The sequence below is a fragment of the Mobula birostris genome, chromosome 7 (assembly GCF_030028105.1).
Source record: "Mobula birostris isolate sMobBir1 chromosome 7, sMobBir1.hap1, whole genome shotgun sequence".
Lineage (NCBI taxonomy): Eukaryota > Metazoa > Chordata > Chondrichthyes > Myliobatiformes > Myliobatidae > Mobula > Mobula birostris.
In genome coordinates, this window is record NC_092376.1 from 17345047 (window position 1) to 17369290 (window position 24244).

At 43.1% G+C, this 24244-nt stretch overlaps 1 protein-coding gene across 2 annotated transcripts in view; it reads left to right on the forward strand.

Annotated features, from left to right (window-relative positions):
* Positions 1-19985, forward strand: part of LOC140200029 (P2Y purinoceptor 8-like) — a 38558-nt gene extending 18573 nt beyond the window's left edge. For both annotated transcript variants that reach the window (XM_072262672.1, XM_072262673.1), the window contains one exon: positions 12384-19985. In XM_072262672.1, coding sequence (XP_072118773.1) covers positions 12419-13408 — 990 coding nt within the window. In that variant the 5' untranslated portion in view covers positions 12384-12418 and the 3' untranslated portion in view covers positions 13409-19985. The remainder of the gene's footprint in view (positions 1-12383) is intronic.
* Positions 19986-24244: the final 4259 nt, after the last annotated feature.

A 24244-nucleotide genomic window follows, 5' to 3' on the forward strand; every position in this document is an offset into this window, starting at 1 on the left:
TGAGAAGAAAGGGGAAAGATGCCAGAATAATAAGGTAGGGGCAGGGAATGGAGGCTAGTTCACATCGTTTGCTAGAGGTCTATCTCCACTCTGCCACCCAATATTCTTCATTAGGTAGGGAAAATTAATCTAAACTCAAAAGTCAGAGCTAAGCTGTCCATGCTGACCAAAGTGCCCAATTAGGCTAGTCCCATTTGCCCATACATGTTGCACATAACTTTCTGAACCTTTCCTATCCCTGACCTGTTCTCAATACTCCAGATGTGATCTTTAGAGATTAGTTTAATTTGTCACATGTGCATCAAATATTAATACATACGGTGAAATGTGTTGCCTGCAACAATCTGAGGGTGTGCTGGGGGCAGTCTGAAAGTGTCGCCATGCTGCTGGGGCCAACATAGCATGCCTACAACTTACTAACTTTAACCTGTAGGTCCGTTTCATTTAGAATTTAGTCTTGTTAAACCACAATTTGACTTTGGATACTCTTAATAGACTTTTGCGTTAACAACTAACGTGTGCTGGGAACAGCCTGCGAGTGTTGCCATGCTTCCAGTAGCAACATGGCGTGCCCACAACTTACTTCTTCCCCCTCTCCCAGTTCCATCTATCACCTCCCAACTTGTATTTCTTCCTCCCCTCTCCCCACCTTCTTACCCTGACTTCTCCCCATTCTTTCTAGTGCTGAAGAAGGGTCTCGACCCGAGACTGTGACTGTTTACTCTTTCCCAGAGATACTGCCTGGCCTCCTGAGTTCCTCCACCATTTTGTGTGTGCTACTTTCGATCTCCAGTACCTGCAGATTTTTTTTTTGTGTTTGTGCTTCGAAAACTTACAAACCCTTACTAACCCGGTAGTCTTTAGAATGTGGGAGGAAATCAGAGCAACCAAAGGAAACCCACATGGACAGGGAGAGGATATCGAAAGTTCCTTAACTCCTTACGGACAGTGGCAGGAATTAAACCCAAATCATTCTCACTTCAAAGCAATATGCTAGCCGCTAGGCTACCATGCCACATGCAATGGCGAAAATATGTATCATTTGCCTTCCAAATTGCTTGTCGAATTCTCAGAGCTCAGACACTCAATAAATGCAATATCCTACATCATGTGACCACAGCTGCAAAAGTATGCTATTCAGAATATACATTCAGTGGCTACTTCATTGGGTCCACCTGTACGTGCAAATATCTAATCAGCCAATCATGTGGCAGCAACTCAATGCAATAAAAGCATGCAGACATGGTAAAAAAAATCCAGCAAACAGATGTTTTGTGGGTGAAAGTGCTTTGTTAATGAGAGAGGTCAGAGGAGAATGGCCAGACTGGTTCAAGCTGACGGGAAGGTGAGAGTAACTCAAATAACCACATGTTACAATAGTGGTGTGCAGAAGAGCATTGCCGAATGTACAATATGTCAAACCTGCGACAGAAGACCAAATCCAGACAAAAATACACTCATTGTCCACTTTATTAGGTACCAAATAAAATGGCTACTGAGTGTACACCCAGTAATCTACAGAAGAATTAAATGAAACAGCCTTTAAACATACGTTACTACAAGGATATCTTTCTTTTTAAGAAATTGCCATCTTCTACGTCTTCTGAATATTTATGGAAAATTGTTGAAGGTATTTCAAGCCTCCAACATTCTCTCAACCGTATTTAAAATATATTGTAAATGGTGAATCAAGTTAAGTGGACAACAGCTGTTTAATGACACACAGCTGTGCGCTATGACACACTTGATGCAGAAGGTTAAAATGTTAACTTGGCATCGTATGATTTAAACCAAGCTGACTTGGCAATTTAATCTCACATCCTTTCTGATGTAATGATCTCTTCCTGGCATGACTAACCCTCCTTCCCTGGTCACTAAAAGGCCCATTCCCTCAAAATGTCCTAAGCAATATCCAGGATTTACATTGTCACCCAAAGTTGGCATTGGTTTCTTATTGTCACACAGTGTATATTGAGAGACAATGAAAAGTTCCTTCCCTCTGCTAGTCTGCAGGTCACCCTTGGGTAAGGTGTAGCACCTGCTTAGCTGCTCCCTCTTCGATTAGGGTCATGTGAAATCATGAAAGCAGGTAGTGGACAGCTGTATGAGCAGCTGGTGCATGTCACAAGTCCTGGTTATGCAACCACTGACACCAGGCAGACAATCTCTGGACTATTGATAATGGCTGGGGACACCCGTCATGTAAAGACACTGCCTAGAAAAAGGCAATGGCAAACCACTTCTGTAGAAAAATTTGCCAAGAACAATTATGGTCAAGGACACAACAATAATGTTGATGGTGAATACGAATGAGGAACGATCCTGCAGTTGAGGGATTACCACAGAGATTCTGCAGATTGATTCCTGAGTTTGTGGGAAGAGACTAAGCAGATTCAGCCTGTAATCTCTTAAATTTAGGCAATTGAGAAGTGACCTCACTGAAGTGGGCATCATTCTCATTGACTCCTGGGATCAATAGTCAGAGGTCAGCAAAGTACGGAGGGCAAAGCCGAAAGGCGAAGTCCAAAGCTTGGTAAGTCTGGACTTAGAAAGCCCAAAAAATCGAAGACTGAAGATTATGAGTTCGGAGGTAGAGGGCAAGTCCTGGCTGGAGACTGAAGGCCCAGTATCTGCGAGATTGAGAGTAAAAGGCCAAGGGTTGGAGGCCTGGGGTTGGAGGCCTGTGTACCTGAGGGGGGGATGGGAGATAGAAAAGGAGTGTGTTGTCCTGTTGTGTGTTTTTTTTTAAAAAACGTCGCTGTTGTTGTTGTTGCTGCTGCTTCTGTGTTGTTTTGTCCTGCTAGACATTGTGGGTATGCTATTTTGGTGCCAGAAAGCATAAGAACACATTTCACTATATGTTTCGACATACGTGTGATAAAGAAGTCTGAGTTTCAATGGTCTTGAAAGGGAAGATGCAAAATGGAAAGGTTCACCTGAACTTGGTGTCTAAAACTAAGGGTCACAGTCTCAACTTACGGGGACAGCTGTACACAACCAGGCAGAGAAGAAATTTCTTCACACAACAAATTCAAAGTTCAAAGTCTAAAGTAAATTTATTATCAAAGTACATATATGAGACCATTTACAACCCTGAACATACTCAATAAATCCATGGAATAATAACCATAACGAAATCAGTGAAAGACTGCACGAACTTTGGTGTTCAACCAGTGTGCAAAAGACAACAAACAGTGAAAATAGAAAAATAAATAATAATAGTAATAAATAAGCAATAAATCTTCTTGATTTGTCAGGGCATGAAGTGCTATAGGGAGAAGGCAAGAAATTGGGGCTGAGAGGTAAAAAGGATCGGCCATAATGAAATGGTCGCCAACACGTGGGCACGTGGCCAAGTGGTTAAGGCATTGGACTGGTGATCTGAAGGTCGTGAATTCGATCCCCAGCCGAGGCAGCGCTTTGTGTGCTTGAGCAAGGCACTTAACCACACAGTGCTCTGCGACAACACTGGTGCCAAGCTGTATTGGCCCTTGCCCTTCCCTTGGACAACATCGGTGTCGTGGAGAGGGGAGACTTGCAGCATGGGCAACTGCCGGTCTTCCATACAACCTTGCCCAGGCCTGCGCCTTGGAGAGTGAAGACTTTCCAGGCGCAGATCCATGGTCTCGCAAGACTAACAGATACCTTTGGTTACCAGAACCCACAAGATACAGTACTCTAAATTTCATCTCTCCAACACCAATATCACCAACCCTTTCAGAGTTGTGCTTTTGAACTGCCTGTATGACTTGGCAATTTTTCAGAGTGAACAGAAGTGTCAAGGGTGGAGTAAGGTTGCAGTGTAGTGGCACAGGCCGAATCGAGGCAGTGGGGCCCAGGTCTGAGAGCAGGGATGTTTGGCTGTTTTAAATGCTGGGCCAGATTGAAAAGATTCGGGTGTTGGGACCAGAGGCAAATGATGGGCTGGTATTCAGCTCACTGCTCCATGCAGTTTATTCCACCCTGCACCGAGCTGAGGCTGTGGCCTGCAACTAATGGGCTCCTGGACCATCTGTAGTGATGAACTGGCTTCGTGGCTGTGGAGTCACTTTTGCGAACTTTAGTTCTGAGTGTTACTTGTTTACTTTTTATTGCCTGCACAATTTGCTCTTTTGTTTGCACTTTGGGTGCTTCACGGTCTTCTTTTAATGGGTCCTATTGGATTTCTTTGTTTTGTGACTGCCTGTAAGAAGACAAATCTCAAGGTTATATATAGTATACACACTTTGATAATAAATGTACTTTGAATTTTGAACATGGCATCCCAACTCCTGCATTCAATACTTTGACTTATGAAGGCCAATGTGCCAAAAGCTCTCTTTAGAACACTATCTACCTGTGATGCCACTTTCAAGGAATTATGGATCTGCATTCCCAGGTTTCAATCAGTTCTCTGATTGTGATTCCGATTCTCCCTCAAATTCTAACAGTCACCTAAACTATAGGAGGCAATTTCCGTGGGCCAATTAACTTCCCAAACTGCATGCCTTCGGGATATGGGTGGAAACGGGCTCCAGCAAGACACCCTCCCACACAGCCATTGGAGAACATGCAGATGACATACAGACAGTATCTGAGGTCAGGATTGTACAGCCACTGGAACTGAGAGGCAATGACTCAAAGGGTCGTCCATTGCCTTTCCACAATAAAATATGCAGACTCTGCTCTAAACTGGTAATTTGGTAATTCTTTTTAAATCATTCCCACATTCTATTGAGTGCTGAGCCTACCCCATTTGGGTGGTGAGGTAGGGGTGCGTCTCTACCAAACAAAGTGTAAGGCGCTCCTACCCTCAACTGGCCTGCAGGTCACCCATGGGCAAGATGTAACACCTGCTGGGTTCCCCAGTCAGCGTCATGGGAGCAGGTGGTGGATGGTCATATGAACAGACAGTGCTTATCACAAATCCTGGTTATGCAACCACTGACCTCTATAGACAATCTCTGAAGACTACTGATAATGACTGGAGTCATCTGTCTTGGAAAGACACTGCCCAGAAGGCAATGGCAAACCACTTCTGTAGACAAAATTGCCAGGAATAATCATAGTCAAAGACCACGATCACCCATGTCATATGACACTGCACATAATGATGATGTCACATGACACAGCACATAATGATGATGACAATGATTGTCACATACTGAGGTAAAGGAAAAACTTGGCTTGCATACTGTTCATACAGATCATTTCATTGCAAACAGTACAATGAGGTAGCACAAGGGAAAACAGTAACACAATGCAGAATAAAGTGTAGCCGTTATAAGGAAAATGCAGAGCAGGCAGGCAAAAAGGTGCAAGGCCATTACGAGGTAGATTGTGAGGTCCAGAGTTGGACATTGGAATTGTAAAGACTGATCTAAAAGGCTAATTTTGTATTCTTTCACTATTGTTAGGGAGCTGCTAAAAATGATCACTTCCTATACTTAATAAATCAGACAGCTTATCTATTGGCGTTATCCCATTCAAATATGATGTGCGTTCAAGGAGCTAGGTAACCTGCTTATAATCTTTATTAAAGTCCTTTGATTGTATGCAATATGAAAATAAATATTTATGTTATAATTCTTAAGGATTACATAGAAATTCTTAAGGATTGCATTCATAGAAATGCATTGACATTTAAATTGGTAACAATTACAATACTATTACAGGAAAATTTATGGGAAACGGTCACAGAAATGATTCATACAGGAGGTGCAACAGGACAGACAACACAGTATTCAATGCCCAATACTAATTACCCTTGAACTAAGTGACTTCCGAGGCCAACTCTGAGGACAGTTAAATGTCAGTAACATTAGATCAGATCAAACAAGGGCTGCAAACTTCCTGCACTAAAGGGCATTAGTCAAATTCAAAACAGACTTATTATAAAAGTATGTATATGTTACCATGAGATTCATTTTCTTGCAGCTATTTACAGGAAAAACAACCAATGTGCAAATAAGGTAAACTGTGCAAATAAAATAATAACGAGATTAAGAGCATGGGCTGGATAAGAGCCCTTGAAAGTGAGTTTACAAGTCCTAGAATCAGTTTGGTGTTGTGGTGAGTGAAGTTATCTTTGCCAGTTCAGCAGCCTGATGGTTGTCAGGTTTAATAAATGTTCTACAAACTGGTGGTGTGGGTCCTAAGGCTTCTGAACCTCCTACCCCAATAGAAGAAATGAGAAGAGAGCATGGCTCGGATGGTGGGGGTTTTTAATGATGGATGTTGCTTTCTTGTGGCAGCACGCCATGCAAGAGAAATTAATGGTGAACCAGATCGGTTTAATACTAATCATGATCACCATTAATCATCCATGCATTATTCTTCTGATGTATATGATTTGATATGCCTGATAGTCAGTATTGTTGTGGTGAACTGAAGCATCCATTTCTGCGCTATATAATTTCTTGACTCTTAGGTCTACAATGTAGAACATAGAACAGCATAGCATAGTGTGGGCTTTTCAGCCCACTGTGTGCTGACCTTTTAACCTGCACCCCATCAATCTAACACTTCCCTCCTACGTAGCCCATAAACCACCATTTCAGAATCAGAATCAGGTTTATTGGTATCAGCATTTGTCGTGAAATTTCTTGTTATGCAGGAACAGTGCATTGCAATACATAATAATAACTATAAATTACAATAAGTATACAGTATATATATATTTTAAAAATTAAATAAGTAATGCAAAAGGGGTAAAAAAGGTAGTGAGGTAGTGGTAATGGTTTCAATACCCATGCAGAAATCTATGGCAGAGGGGAAGAAACTGTTCCTTAATCACTGAGTGTGTGCCTTCAGGCTTCTGTATCTCCTTCCTGATGGTAAAAATGAGACAAGGACAGGTCCTGGGTGATGGAGATCCTTAATGATCGATGACACCTTTTTGAGGCATCACGTCTTAAAAATGTCCTGAGTGCCGGGGAGGTGAGTGCCCATGATGAAGCTGACTGAGTTTACAACTTTCTGCAGCTTATTTCGATCCTGTGCCGTGTCCCTTCCCCATATTAGACAGTGATGCAGCCGGTTTAAAATGCTCTCCACAGTACATCTGTAGAAAATCACGAGTCAACTTAGTGACATACTAAATCTCTTCAAACTCCTAATGATATATAGCCACTGCCATGCCTTCTTTATAACTGCATAGATCCTTAGAGATGGTGACAGCCAGGAACTTGAAATTGCTCACCCTTTCCACTTCTAGTCCTGATGAGGACTAGTGTGTGTTCCTTCTTCTTACACTTTCTGAAGTTTGCAATCAATTCTTTGCTCTTACTGATGTTGAGTGCAAGGTTGTTGTTGCAACACCACTCAACTAGCTGATCTGTCTCGCTCCTGTATGCCTTCTCGTCACCATTTGAAATCCTGCCAGCAATAGATGTGTGCTCAGCAAATTTAGAGGTGCATGTGAGCTGTGTCTAGCCACACAGTCATTGGTGCAGGGAGAGTAGAGCAGCGGGTTAAGCACACACCCTTGATGTGCACCAGTGTTGATTATTAGTGAGATGGGGATGTTATTTCTGATCAGCACAGACTGTGGTCTTCCGGTAAGGAAGTTGAGGTTCCAGTTGAAGAGGGAGGTACAGAGGCTCAGGTTTTGGAGCTTTTTGATCAGAACTGTAGGAATGATTATGTTAAAAGCTGAGCTATAGTCAATAAACTGCAACTTGACATAAGTATTAGTATTGTCCAGGTGATCCAAGGCCCTGTGAAGAGCCAATGTAGTAATAGACAAATTGCAGTGGGTCGAGGACCTTCCTGAGGCAGGAGTGTCTCTAGCATAACCAACCACTCAAAACATTTCATCAAATAGATGTAATGCTACTGGATGATAGTCATTAAGGCATCTCACCCTGCTCTTCCTGAGCACTGGTATGATTGCTACCATTTTAAAGCAGGTGGGACTTCCCAATTGTAGCAATGAGAGATTGAAAACATTTTTGAACACACCCGCTAGTTGGTTGACACAGGTTTTTAGAACCCTACCAGGTACATCAAGGCCTGTCACCTTGTGAGCAGGATTCAACTCTTGAAAGAATTTCTCATTCATGTCTTTGACATTGCATTAAGGATATAAGACTATTAGGCTATCAGATATAGGAGCAGAATTAGGCCATTTGGCCCATCGAGTCTGCTCCTTCATTTCATCATGGGCTGATCCAATGTTCCTTTTTCCTCTCAGCCCTAACTCCTGCCTTCTCCCCATATCCCTTCATGCCTTGACCAATCAAGAATCTATCAAACTCTGCCTCGAATATACCCAAAGACTTGGCCTCCACAGACAACTGGGTAATGAATACCACAGATTCACCACTCTTTGGCTAAAGAAATTCCTCCTCATCTCCATACTAACAGGATGCTCCTCTATTCTGAGGCTGTGTCCTCTGGTCTTAAATACTCCCATCATAGCAAATATCCTCTCCGCATTCACTCTATCAAGGCCTTTCAACATTCGATAGGTTTCAATGACGAATTCTTCTGAATGACAGCAAATACAGGCCCAGAGCTATCAAACACACTTCATATGACAAGCCATTCAATACTGGAGTCATTTTTGTGAACCTCCCTTGGACCTTCTCCAGTTTCTGCACATCCTTTCTAAGATAAGGGACTCAAAACTGCTCACACCACTCCGTGAAGCCTCACCAGTGCTTTATAAACTCTCAACGTTACAACCTTGTTTATTCTCGTCCTCTTGAAATGAATGCTAACATTGCATTTGCCTTCCTCACCACAGACTCAGCCTGCGAATTAACCTTTCAAGAATACTGCACAAGGACTCCCAAGTCCCTTTGCATCTCAGTTTTTTGCACTTGCTCTCCATTTAGAAAATAGTCAGCCCTTTCATTTCTTCTACCACAGTGCATGACCATACTACTCCCGACACTGTATTCCAGCTGTCATTTCTTTGCCCATTCTCCTAATCTGTTTAAGTCCTTCTGTAGCCTCTCTACTTCCTCAAAATTACATGCCCCTCAATGTCAAAATATTGTACACCGAAGGTGGCTTCTTGCCCTAAGTCACTGAGTGAGGTGTAAATTCAGAGTAGTAAAAATAGTTTAAGAGATGTCTGTTTCATCTTGCTTTTTTTGCTTCTTGAGATGTAGAGGAACTGTGAGAGAGAGGGAATAAGAGATTATGACAAAAATAAACACAGGCAATCGGTCTCATAGTGTAGGCAGAAATTTTTGAGGTTCACACTTAAAAACACAGCAGTAGACGACTGTGCAAAGCATGCTCTATAAACAAAGTCAAGCTTGAGTCAAAGTTTAAGAATAGGATGAACCCCATTTTAAGTGCTGTGGGGCACCATGGTAATAAAGCAGCTGGCATGACACTGCTACAGCTTGGGGTGTCAGAGTTCAGAGGTCAATTCCAGCACTGTGTGCAAGGAGCTTGCAGGATCTCCCCCATGACTGCATGGGTCTTCTCCGGGTGCTCTGGTTTCCTCCCACAGTCCAAAGGCGTACCGGTTACCAGGTTAATCGGTATTGTAAATTGTCCGGTCAATAGGTAAGTGTTAAATAGGTGGGTTGCTGGATGGCGTGGCTTGTTGGTCCAGACAGTCCTGTTCCACGCTGTATTTCTAAATAAATTAATTAAATTAAATATAATAAAAATGAAGTTAGATTATGAGGACACTCAGTCCTCGTTTATTGCCATTTAGAAATGCATGCATTAAAAAATGATACAACGTTCCTCCAGAATGATCACAGAAACACAGGCCAAACCAAGACTAAAACTGACAAAACCACATAATTATAACATATAGTTACAACAGTGCAAAGCAATACCGTAATTTGATAAAGAGCAGACCATGGGCACGGTAAAAGAAAGTCTCAAAGTTCTGATAGGCTCATCATCTCACGCAGGCGGCAGAAGGGAGAAACTCTCCCTGCCATGAACCTCCAAGCGCCGCCAACTTGCCAATACAGCACCATCGAAAGCATCAGCAGACTCTGAGTTTGTCCGAAAACTTCAAGCCTCCGACCAGCCCTTCCGACACAGCCACTCCGAGCACCATCCTCTGCTGAGCGCTTCGACCCACCCCCCCCCCCACCCCCGGCCACCAAGCAACAAGCAAAGCTGAAGACCCGGGGCCGTCCCCTCTGGAGATTCTGGACCACACAGTAGCAGCAGCAGCGAAGCAGGCATTTCAGAAGTTTCACCGGATGTTCCTTTGTACTCTCACGTCCGTCTCCATCAAATCAGGATTGTGCACGGCACCCTACTTGACAAATAACAGACATCACCACCGGAGCGGGCGCTGCGAGCTGCGTCACGTCGCCATCTTCTCCTCCCGCCGAGAAATATTTCAGAGTGTTTTCAAAGGTTAGATGCAACATAAAATAAGTGTAGGGAGGGTGGGCTGCCTAAAGAACAGGAGTCAGTTCATCAGCCTGTAATGTTTTGTCAGACAAGGGGGTTATTTTATGTATTTGAGGTTTGTGAATGATGTTGCATATTAGTTAAAATAATGAGATATTATAAGTGAACTTATGGATGAAATGGAAGCAAACTGATTTCCACCAGGCCAAGAATCCTTTTGTTGAGAAGGTAACCAGTACAACAGAGGATGGCACAGTAGCATGGCGGTTGGCACAATGCTTTATAGTGCCGGCAACCTGGGTTCTATTCCTGCTGCTGTCTGTAAGGAGTTTGTACGTTCTCTCCGTGACCATGTGGGCTTCTTCTGCATGCTCCGGTTTCCTCTCACTTCCCAAAGATAGTAGGTTATTTGGTCACATGCATGTAATTGGGCATCCAGGCCGTGTTGGGTTAGAAGGGCCATTTGTCATTCTGTATCTCTAAATAAATGAAATAGAACCCACAGGAAAACTACAAAGATTAAACTTTAAAAAAACACTGATTATATAGAGAAGTAAGAACTCTTCAACAGTTATATACAAGAAACCTGCAGAGAAAAGAAAAATAAATGTATTTTAAACAAACAATTTAAAAAAATTAACAGGGAGCTTCCCCCAAGATTCACGGTCAAACACAGAAACCAAATGAACGCTTAGCAAAGCAGAATCCTCAAGGTACAGAGGACATTTAGACTCTCAAATTTATGCTGGGCCACGCACACGAATCTTGGTGGATCTCAGCACATCAGGCAGCATCTATGGAAGGAAATGAACAGTCAGCTTTTCGTGCCATGATTCTTCAACAGGACTTTCATCTCATCAGATCTCATATCTGATCAAGGTGTCTGATTTCATTATGAAACCTGATTAAGAGTCTCAGCCTGATATGGCGACACTTTATTCCTCTCCATAGATACTGCCTGGGCCTGCTGAGCTCCTTCAGAATTTTGTGTACATCACTCAAGGTTTCCAGCATCTGCAGATTTTTTGTGTTTAGAATCTGTGCTGGAATTTTGAAGGGCAATCTCATAAGTACCACAGTAAAAGTGACTCATTCTCACTTGTTTCATTAGAAAGTGCACAATATGGAGCAGCACGGAAAAGTAGAATTTAGCATAACGCTTTACAGTGACAGCGATCAGAAGGTCGGGGTTCAATTCCCACCACTGCCACTGCCCGTAAGGAGTTTGTACATGTGGGTTTCCACTGGGTGCTCCAGTTTCCTCCCACATTCCGAAAGGAGTACTGATTGATGTTAGTATGTTGTGGACAAGTTAGGTCGGTGCCGGAAGCATGGCAAGACTCGTGGGCTGCCTCCAGCGCATACACTCACCAAGTGTATGTTCATGGTTTTCTGCTACCGTAGCCCATCTGCTTCAAGGTTTGACAAGTTGTGCATTCATGGATGCTCTTCTGTTGTAAAGTGTGGTTATTTGAGTTACCGTTGCCTTTCTGTCAGCTTGAACCAGTCTGACTGTTCTTCTCTGACCTTTCTCATTAACAAGGCATTTTCACCCACAGAACTGCCACTCACTGAATGTGTTTTTTTTCCTTGTACACTGATCTCAGTAAAATGGTGCATGAAAACCCCAGGAGATTAGCAGTTTCTGAGATACTCAAATAACCCCATCTGGCATCAAATATCATTCCATGGTTAAAGTCACTTAGATCACATTTCTGTCCCATTCTGGTGCTTGGTCTGAACAACAACTGAATTTGACCAGGGGTTCCCAACCTTTCTTTAAGCCATGGACCTATACCATTAAGCAAGGGGTCTGTAGACCCCTGGTTGGGAAGCCCTGCTCTTGATCATGTCTGCATGCTTTTATGCATCAAATTGCTGCCACATGATCGGCTGATTAGATATTTGGATTAACAAGCAGGTGTACAGGTGTACCTAATAAAGTGGCCACCTAGTGTATTGGATTGTATTGGCTGTCAATGCGGACAATATATTCCATTGCATGTTTTGACATTTCGATGTATATGTGACAAATAAAGCTAATCTCCTTCATCTCTTCGAAGCTAAACCTCGAGTGACCAGCTGTGCGCAAGGTGGCATGAACATGAATACAACAAGGCTGGACAACGAAACATTGGAAATGCTGAACAGCACTGCCATCCGAATCGCCGTTCCTGCCATTTACCTGACCATCACCATCATTGGTCTGCCCAGCAATGGCATCTCCTTGGTACTGCTTTGCTTCCAAACCCATCCCAAGACACCCTTGGTCATTTTCATGATCAACCTAGCAATCACCGACCTCCTACTTGCCTTCTTCCTGCCTTTCCAGGTTGCCTACCACCTAAACAACAGCAACTGGGTTTTTGGCAACCGCCATTGCACCTTTGTCAGCACGTTATTTTATGCTAATATGTATTGCTCCATCTTGACAATGACATTTATTAGCATCGAACGCTATCTCGGAGTTGTCTTTCCTATATGGTACAAAACTGTGTGGAAGAGAAGGCATGCTGTGATTGCTTGCCTGGGAATATGGGTGACTTTGCTGATTGTTCTACTGCCTTTTGAATATAATGATTTAACATTTGAGGTTCAGGAGCTCAATATTACTACTTGTTTTGATGTACTTAAGGAAAATATCCTTCCTAACCGATATGTATGGGGATTGTTCCTCTTCACCCTGTTTGTTCTGCTCTTCCTGATCCCATTTAGCATCACCATTGTATGCTATGTGTTAGTCATACTGAAACTCTCCCAGAATTCTCACACAAAGGAGCATAAGAAGAAAAAAAGAGCGATATACTTAGCCATTACTGTGCTTTCGGTCTTCATCGTGTGCTTTCTCCCCAGCAACATCACCCTCTTAATTCACATTATACTGAGGCTCGCCTACAATAAGGGTTGCTACACAGCCTACAAGCTGACCTTGTTACTCAGCTGTTTCAACAGCTGTCTCAATCCATTTATTTTCTGCTTTGCTTCCTCAGATTTCCAGCAATGTGTCTATCATTTACTAAATCAGAGGCAGTCGCATGACGGGAATGACATAACCTCACCTCCAACAGCGATGTCTAGTGCAGGTTAGAGTTAATGACACGTGTCAACTGGCCAAACCAAGTATTCAGGGAAGAAAGATATCTCAAAGGTCTCGCCTTATAATTGGTCAACTCGAACTGTAGTGGATTGGTAAGGAGAAAGAAGGACTCAGATTTGACATCTTTTCTTATACAGTATACAATCTGATGCTACCAGTTAGGGCTGAATCTAAAGGCAGAAGTCAACAGATCTTTTGGAAGTGGTTAGGAAATGCATCAAAATCCAGGGAATGGAAGTACTTATCAAATTGTAATATTGTTAACTTTTATAACTTCATGCTTCTTGACATCACACTAATATATCAAAAGATACTTCCCTGATCTCTGTCACCAAAAAAGAAAAATACAGCAAACATGTAAAAAGACCATTAGACCATTAGGCATAGGAGTAGAAGTAGGCCATTTGGCCCATCGAATATGCTCCGCCATTTCATCATGGCTGATTTATTATCTCCCCAATGCTATTTTTCTGCCTTCTCCCAGTAACCTCTGATGTCCTAACTAATAAAGAACCTATCAACCTCCACATTAAATATATTCAATGGCTTGGCCCCGAGAGACATCTGTAGCAAATAATTCCACACATTAACCATACTGTAAAATTCCTCCTCATCTCTGTTCTAGAGGGACATCCTTCTATTCTGAGACTGTACGCTCTTATCCTAAACTCCCTCACTTTAGGAAACATCCTCTCAACATCCACTCTACCTATGCCTTTCAATATTTGATAGGTTTCAGTGAGATCCCCCTTATTCTTCTAAACTCCAACGAGTACAGATCTAGAGCCATCTTGTGCTCCTCATATGACTTTTTCATTCCCAGGATCATTCTTGTGATCCTTCTCTGGACCCTTACCAATGCCAGCATATCCCTTTTTAGATAATGGGACCAAAGCTTGCTCAATATCAAAAGATGCTTCCCAAAACAAATACAGCAGACACAGAATCCTCCTCCAAGTTACTTACCATCCCAAACTGGTATGACATTACTGTTCCTTCATTGTTGTTGGGACAGAATCCTGAAACTTACTTCCTAACAAAATTTGGGTGGTACCTTCAACATGCAGGTTACATCAGTCCAAGAAGACAAATCACTATCAGTTATACAAGAACAACAAGGAATAGGCATAATTTGCAAGTTTTACTGGTGACCCCCACATAATGCACATAACTGCACCATTATTTGCCTTAATTTACCTGAGATTTTGAGTTCCACAATCTGAAGACAATCTGCACGAAGAGACTTCTCCTGAAACAGGTATTGCACTCATCAATGACATTCACAGGTCAGGAGATTTGGGTTCAGAGTGAAAAATAAAGTTAGTATCAAAGTACATGTACGTCACCATATACAATATTAAGATTCATCTTCTTGTGTGAATACTCAATAAATCGTTAAAATAATATCCATAACAGAATGAATGAAAGACTACTCAACTTTGGAAATAATAATAAATAAATAAACAAACAATAAATATTGAGAAAAATGAGATGAAGAGTGCTTAAAAGTGAGTTGATTGGTTGTGGGAACATTTCAATAATGAGGCCAGTGAAGTTGAGTGGAGTTGCCCTCTTTGGTTCAAGAGCCTGACGAGTGAGGGGTAATAACTGTTCCTGAACCTGGTGGTGTAAGTCCTGAGGCTCCTGTACTTTTTTCCTGATGGCAGTAGCGAAAAGAGAACGTCTCGGTGGTTGTGGTGGTCCTGACCTTGGGTATTCTCTGTATGAAATCTACATGATCTCCTTGCAACTCATGTGCATTTCTCCCCAAGTGCTGCAGTTTCCTCCCACATGCCCAAGATGTGCTGGTTCACTGAATTATCCGGCCATAGTTAATTGTCCAGGTGGGTGATGGGAAAATCAGGGAGGGGTTTCGGAGTTGATGGAAATGTAAGAGGGAAAACAGGATTTGTCACAGAATCACATAGCATCTACACAGTCTTTCAGCCCACTGAGTCTTCTTCAGCCACAACCCTACTCCTCGTCATGAACTCCCCACTCTGGTTCTCTACCTGCTCTGGATCTTTTCCCTCTGAACCTTATGCCCTCTGAACACACTGACCTCCACTCTCTCCGCACCAATGCCAACCTTACCATCAAACACACAGACAAAGGGAGTGCTGTTGTTGTGTGGTGGACTGACCTCGACCTTGTTGAGGTCAGGTAGCAACTCTCAGGCACCACCCCTTATCCTTCCCTTGAAAAAGACCCCACTACAGACAATAGGAAACCTGTTTCTGACATCATCACTGACCTCATTGGCTCCAGGGACCTCCCATCCATTGCCATCAAACTCATAGCTTCCTTGCTCTAACTGTTGGGGGTAGGCCCATTTTCACTGCCCCACTGAACTCGTGTCCACATAGCTCAGCGCTATTCTATCCCCCTTAGTTCAGTCCCTTCCCACATACATCCATGACACCGCTCATGCTCTGGATCTCCTCAACAACTTCTAATTCCCTGGCCCTGACTGCTTCATTTTCACCATGGATGTCCAGTCCCTATATACTTCTATTCCCCCCACCCCCCATCAAGAAGGCCTTAAAGCTCACCGCATTTTTCTCAACAAAAGACCCAAACAGTTCCCCTTCACCACCACCCTACATGGTCTGGCAGAACTGGTCCTCACCCTGAACAATTTCTCTTTCAGCTCCTCTCATTTTCTACAGGCTCAAAGATAGCCATGGGCCCCAGCCATGCCTGCTTTTTTGTTGGCTATGCAGAACAGCCCATGTTCCAAGCCTTCACTGGTAATGCTCCCCATCTCTTCCTCTGCTACATCGATGACTGCATTGGCGCTGCTTCATGCACCCGTGCTGAGATCGTCAATTTCAACTTTGCCTCCAACTTCTACCCTGCCCTTAAATTCACCTGGTCCATTTCTGACATCTGCTTCCCTTTTCTAGATCTTTCTGTTTCCATCTCTGGACACAAACTGTCAACTGACATCTTTTAGAAACCATCTGATTCCCATGGTTATCTTGTCTATACTCCCTCCAATGCTGTCTCCTGTAAAAATGCTATTCTCTGTTCTCAGGTCCTTTGTTTCTGTTGCATCTGTTCCCAAGATGAGGTTTTCCTTTCCAGGACATCAGAGATATCCTCTTTCTTCAAAGAATGGAGTTTCCCTTCCTCCACCATTAATGCTGCCCTCACCCACACCTTCTCCATTTCCTGGACATCCACTCTTACCCCATCTTTCCACTGGCTTAACAGGGATAGAGTTCCTCTTGTCCTTCCCTACTACCCATGAGCCTCCACATCCAACATATTATTCTCCACAACCTCCACTATCTTCAATGGAGTTCCTACCAGTAAACTCATGTTTACCTCCCCGTCCCCACCCATTGCCAACAGGGATCACTCCTTCCATGATTCTCTTGTCCATTCATTCCTCTCCACTAATCTCTGTCCTGTCACATATCCCTGCAAGGTACAGAAATGATGTACCTGCTCTTTTACCTTTTCCATCACCTTCATTCAGGGCCCCAAACAGCCCTTTCAGGTGAGGCAACGTTTCACCTGGAAATTTGTTGGGCTTGTCTATTGTATCTCGTGCTCCTGGTGTGGCCTCCTTTACACTGGTGCGACCATCATAAAGTAGGAGACCACTTTGTTGAGCACCTCTGCTCCATCTGCCAAAATCGGAACTTCCTGGTGGACAACCATTTTAACTTCCATACCCATTCCCATTCTGACATGTCAGTCTATGAACTCCTTTTTTGCCATGTTGAGGCCACTGTTAGGGCGGAGGAGCAACACCTCATATTCCATCTAGATGGACTCCAAACTGATGATATGAACATTGAGTTCTCCTTCTGGTAATTTTTTTCCCTCCCCTTTCTCTATTCTTCTATTCCCCACTCTGGCCTCTTACCGCTTCTCCACACCTACATATCAGCTCCCCCTAGTGCACCGCCTTCTTCCCTTTCTCCCATAGTCTGCTCTTCTCTTCTCTCACATTTCTTCATCTCCAGCCCTTTACCTTTCCATCCCACCTGGCTTTACCTATCACCTTCAAGCTTTCCCTCCTTCCCCTCCTCTAACATTTTTCTTCTGACTCCTTCCCCCTTCCATTCCAGTCCTGAAAAGGTGTCTTGGCCCAAAACATTAACTGTCTATTCATTTCCATAGATGCTGCCTGACCTGCTGATTTCCTCAAACATTTGGAGTACCTACTCATTTTCGCTCATCCATTTTATTATTCTCAATTTCCCCTCAGATTTCATCATGCATCTACACATTAGGAGCAATTTTCAGTGGCAAACTAACCTACTGACCCACATACATTTGACTGGTGATAGGAAACCGGAGCCCATGCCTCATAATGAGAACAGGGAAACTCCACACAGACAGCATCCAAGGTCAAGATTGAACCTGGAACTATGAGGGAGCAAATTTACACTCTGTGGCCACTTTATTAGGTATTCATTAATGCAAATATCTAATCCGCCAATCAGGTGGTAGCAATTCAATGCATAAAATCATGTAGACATGGTTAAGAAGTTCAGTTGTTGTTCAGACCAAACATCCAAATTGGGAAGAAGTGACTTTGACTGTGGAATGATGACAGATGGGGGTCGTTTGACTGTCTCGGAAACTGCTGACCTCCTGGGACTTCCACACTCAACAGTCCCTAGAGTTTACAAAGAATGGTGTTCAAAACAAAAAAAAAATCCTGTAAATGGCAGTTCTGTGGCTGAAAATGCCTCGTTAATGAGAGAGGTCAGAGGAGAATGGCCAGACTGGTTCAAGCTGAAAATTTATCAGTTTATGAAAGATTTAGGTAAGATAGATAATCAGAAATAGTCTCTCGAGATAGAAATATCAAACACCAGAGGACGTTCATTTAAGCTAAGATGGGGAAAGCTTCTAGGAGTTTTTCAACACAAGTGATTCTGCAGATACTGGAAATCTTGAGCAACACACAGAACATGCTAGAGGAACTCAGAAAGTCAGACAACATCTATGGAGGGGAATAAACTGCTGACGCTTTGGGCTGAGACCCTTCATCAGAACTGGAAAGGAGGGAAGCAGAAACCAGAATAAGATGACGGGAGGGGAAGGAGTACAGGTGGCAGGTGACAGGTGAGACCAGGTGAGCAGGAAGTTGGTGGCGGGGGTTGGGGGGAAATTGAGGGCACAGTTGAGGGGATTGAAGTCAGAAGCTGGGAAGTGATAGGTGGATGAGGTAAAGGAAGAGAAAAGCAGTCTGGGTCATTTGAGAATATTAGATATAAAAGCAAAAGTGAAACATTTGGCTCCTCAAACCTGCTTTACTATTCCGTAAGGTTACGGATGCGTCACGGTGAGGACCGGCAATGACTGAGTCCAGGTGTAGAGGAATGGCAGACTGACATGCAGAGGCAGAAGCAAAAGGCATACATAGGAATTCCAACAGAATATCAGTGGCATGGCTGAATGACTCCGCAAGATGAATTTTCTCAATACAAGGACTCCACAAAGAGTGTTAATCAGGAGTCTGCTTTAAATAATCGCAGAATTCAGAAAACCCATGCCAGCTACAATTAACTTGACAAGATTAAACAGAAAGCACAAGAGCTTAACAACTCAAGTTAAGACAACAATTAGTAAATACAGGTGATTGAGAAACCCAGAAGCCCAATGCTCTACAGCTCGCCGCAGAGCTCAGGACAAGATAATGTGATTTACACCTCAGCTTCACTTTCTGACCTGTTGCTCCAAATTCTATCCATCTCATCCCTTAATACATTTAGTGATCCCACCTCCACACTTCTCTGAGTGGAGAGTTGCAAAGATTCATAACCGTCCGAGAGAAGGAACTCCTCCACATCTGTATTATAGTAAATGAATAAAATACATTATTCTAAAGCAGCAAGATTCACCTTATCAAGCTCCATCCCCACCCAGGATCTTACATAATTCAGTATGTCCATCCCTTCTAAACTCTGAACTTCAAACTGCAGGCCCACAGACAATCCACTCAGACTTTCCTCCTAAGGGAACTATAAACACAAGAGTTTTTGCGGATGCTGGAAATCCACAACAAGATACACAACATGCTGGAGGAACTCAGTCAGTGAATATGGAAATAAATAAAGAGTCAACGCTTTGGGCCAAGACCCTTCCTCGGAACTGGAAAGGAAGGGGGAAAGAAGCCAGAATAATAATGTGCAGGAAGGGGAAGGAGTGCAAACTAGAAGGTGAAAGGTGAAACCCAGTCTGGGGGAAGGTAGGTGGGTGGGTGAGGGCGCATGAAGTGAAAAGCTGGGAGGTGATAGGTTGAAAGGTAATGTTATCGAAGAAGGAACCACCTATCGCCTTCCAGTTTCTCTCTTCAGAGATGCTGCCTGACCTACTGATTTTCTCCAGCATTTTACCCTGAAGAGAAATGCTTGCCCTGTTTCTAAGCTGTAACTTTCAATGCAATTTTATATTACTTTTCTTTTGATGACATTCTATTTTTTTCCATATGTACACTTTTGCAAGGAGGTAAACCATCCTCTCATTAACCATGCTTATTGTATCTGAGATGTTTGTAATTGAATGGGGTGTTAATACATTCCCCTTGTTATTTATTGCAAGGGATGTAGAATTTATGTAAATTTTGTAATTAAATTCATTTTTATATAATAAAAGCTTTTGATAACATTTTAATGGTATATTAGTACACTTTTTCGATGTTGTTCTACATGTTATACTGTATAATTACAGTGAAGTCTTAACATTGCTTTCAATTTACAATGATCAAGGTCATACCTGTAAATGCAGGATGAACTCAATTCAATAAATTGACTTAGTCACAGACACAGGAGAAGTAATATGGGCCTTCCAGTATGTAGAACATAGAACACAGAACAGTACAGCCCAGGAACAGGCCACTTGGACCACAATATTGTGTCGAACCAGCTAAAATACACCCAAACACTAAACCCTCCAACCTACACCATGTCCATATTCCTCCATCCCCTTTGCTTCTATGTACCTATCCAAACATCTCTAAAAATCTTCAGATGTATTTACTTCTACCACCACACCAGGTAGCTAGTTATTTTGTAAATAACACTATTCTTAGCATTTCTGGTTAGATGCTAACTGCATTTCATTGGCTTTGTATCTGTACTCGGCACAATGACAATAAAATTGAATCTAATCTAATCTAATCTAGTGCATTCCAGGCATCCATGATTCCCTGAGTAAAAATCTTACCCCTCACTTTCCCCTTGAACCTACCACCTCTCACTTTCAATGTATGCTCTCTGGTATTAGACATACTCTCTGTCCACTTTATCTCTGCCTCTCATAATCTTGTTAACGTCTATTCTCTCTCCCTCTCTCTCTGTTGAGAGAAAAAGTCAGCATGTATGAAGGAATGGGTAGAGGAGAGTCAGTGTGTATGAGAAAGGAGATACAGTAAATGAAAACGTGTGTGTGTGTGCATGAAAGAGCGAGAGAGAGAGAGAGAGGAAGAGAGAAAGAGGAGAGAGCAGTATGAGAGAGAGGGAATAAGATAAGGAAGAGTGCTTGGGAGTAAACAACATTTATTGAGTCACAGAGAGAGACAGAGAGAAGAAAGGATTTGTTAGAGGGAAAGAGTCAGCATGTGAGAAAGTCAATGTATGAAAGAGAAGAAAGAGAATGTCATGTCTGAGAGAGCAAGACTGACTATTGGGGAGAAAGAGTCAGTATCTATATGAGTGCAAGAGAGATTGAATCAGTGTTTATGAGACAGGGAGACAGACAGACTGAGGATGAAAAAACTACATGAGAGAGATGGTGATAGTGTTTGAGAGACAGGTTGTGTACGTGAGAGAGAGTCTGTAGTCAGTACCTAAATGAGACAGAGGAAATATAATAGACCGTATTTAAGACAGAGAGAAAAGAGAGTCAGTATGTGTAAGAGATGGAGACCCCCAAAGACTAGAGAGAGAATCCGTGTGTGAGAGAGAAATAAGAGAAATGGAATGAGAATGAGGGAGAAAGAATGCATGAGAGAAAAAATCAGTGGGAGAGGAAAACTCAGTGAGGGAGAATCGATGTGTGTGTGTGTGCGAGAGAGAAGAGAGAGAGAGAAGGAGATGTGTGCCTGTTTGTGTGTGTGAGAGGGAAAGAGTCAGTATGTTATTTATTTATTGAAATACAGTGCGGACTAGGCCCTTCAAACCAGGCCACCTAGCAATCCCAATCCCCCCCTTTTAATCCAAGTTTAATCATTTGTCAATTTACAATGACCAATTAACCTACTAACCGGTGCATCTTTGGACTGTGGGAGGAAACTGTAGTACTTGGAGGAAATCCACACGGTCATGGGGAGAACGTACAAACTCCTTACTGGCAGAAGCAGCAACTGAACCTGGGTTGCCTGTACTGTAAAGCGTTGTGCTGAACACTACACTACTGTGTCACGCGAATGTGAGGACGAGCCTGCCCCAGCATGTAAAAGGTGGAGAGGCTGAAAGAGTTGGACTTCACTCAGCACTGATAGACCAAGCAAGAATAAGTTGTGCAATAGAGGTCTCAATATCTTGGAATCTACAAGCTCCACAAAACTACAATTTAGCAAAGATCTTTCTGATAATATAATGTAGTGTAATCTAGATGAAGGTCATCCTCTTTCAACAGAGACATGTATACAGCTAAACAAAATATTGTTCCTCTGGGACCAGGGTGCACATCCAGTACATATAGTCACACACAGCACACTTAGTAACAGTCCAGCGCATGCGGTCACAAAATAATATCTTCTTCACTGCGGTGGTGAGAGGATTTACTGTGCACTGTTTATGGTGAACTCTACAGAGCAGAGTATTCACTGACCGATGAGATACTTTAGCAGAGGTTTGGCCTCGTAATGAGTTCTTTTCCACACTGAATCTGGGTGCAGGCAAATTGGCAGCCATTTCAAGAAGTCATAGAACAATCGCTCTGACACCAATCTCAGGACAAAATATTCGGCTGGAAAGTGAGAATCTATTTAAACTCTAGGCTCTGTCAGGGGTATGTGTAAAGTGCAGAATGTGCCTGATTAACTGAACAAGGTTATTGATTCACAACATAGAAGAAATGGCTGGATTATCACTAAATGATATTAGCTATGCTTAGAATGATAAGTGACTTTAAAAGGAAATACATGCTTACAGAGGAAACTTACCAACAGCCCAACATCAAAAGCACCATATCATGCACATCTTTAAATTTACTAGTTACTTGGAAAAGCATATTTGTGGGCAGATGAGTCTATAAATCAATCAGCGCATTTGAATTTCTTACTTTTATAAGACCATAGGACCATAAGATACAGGAGCAGAGTTATGCCATTTGGCCCATCAAGTTTGTTCTGCAATTTCATCATGGCTGATCCATTTTCCCTCTCAGCCCCAATCTCTGGCATTCTCCCTGTATCCCTTCATGCCCTGACTAATCAAGAATCTATGAACTTCTGCTTTAAACATGCCCAGTGACTTGGCCTCAACAGCATCCATAGATTCACCACTCGTTGGCTAAAGAAATTCGCGCTCATCTCTGTTCTTAAAGGATGCGCATCTATTCTGAGTGTGTGCCCTCTGGTCCTAGACTACCCCACCATAAGTAGCATCCTTTCCACATCCACTCTATCAAGGCCTTTCACCCGTCATTCTTCTGAATTTCAGTGAGTATAGGCTTTCAGCCTTCAAACACTTTTCATATGATAAGCCTTTCAATCCCGGAATCATTTTCATGAACCTCCATTGAGCCCTCATCCAAGATGATTATTGCAGAATGGGATCTGGGGGGCAAGGATAAGTCACTGCTTTCCCAACTATCTGCACGGCCCTAAACTCTAAATTATTGCAGTTAATCTGGGAACCTTTCGTCTATGACACTGCCAATACAAAGATGTCCCTTTAGAACAGAGATGGAGAAATTTCTGTAGCCACAGACCTGTGATGCTGTGGAATTCATGTGGCTGTGGAGGCCAAGTCATTGGGTATATTTAAAGTAGAGGTTGATAGGCTCTTGGTTAGTCAGGAAATCAAAGGTTGAATGTGGTTGAGTGGGATAATTAATCAGTCATAATTAAATGATGGAGCAGACTGAATCAGATGAATGCTTTAATTATTTCTTCAGTGGTTTGATTGATGCATGACTGCACAAGCACATGGACATCAGCTAGTGAGAACAGCGAGAAGAGTTTAAAAGGAAACAGCTTTATAGAGCGGGCGACGGAGCAAGACAGACTAGGAAAGCTCAACGGGGCTTCTGCGATAACGGGTCGAGGTCAGGTAGGCTATCTGTGTAGAATACAGACAGGAAATACGTGTGTAAGGCCGGCGTTCTGTGCTGGGTGTCAGATATGGGAAGTCCGGGAAATTCCCAGCCTCCAGACAGTCACATCTGTGTCAGGCGTGTCGAGCTGCAGCTCCTTAGGGACTGCGTTAGGGAACTGGAGATGCAGCTCGATGACCTTTGTCTGGTCAGGGAAAGTGAGGTGGTGATGCGGGGGCAGGCACCCGGTGCTCGGCCAGGGGCCGTGGTCGAGCGGTCAGCAACTTGGGCCGGCCCCCCCCACTGGACTTAATCTGGTGAGGAGGGTGTGAGGACACCCAGCAGGACTAGAAAAAAACAAGACCTGACAAAGGGTGGGTGAGATTAAAGCCTCACCACGTATCTACGAACCGTACGCTATGCACTTAGTTAGAAGAGACACGATGAACCTGAGCACTGCACCGTATGCCTGGACCTGCCCAAGGCCTCCGCCTAAGGAAGGGCCGAGCTCGAAGAAGTGGCCGTGGCTGGAGGCCTCGGGCTCGAGTTCAGCGGGGGCGGCAGCAGGCGGTGCCAAGGTGGCCAGCAAGAAAAAGAATG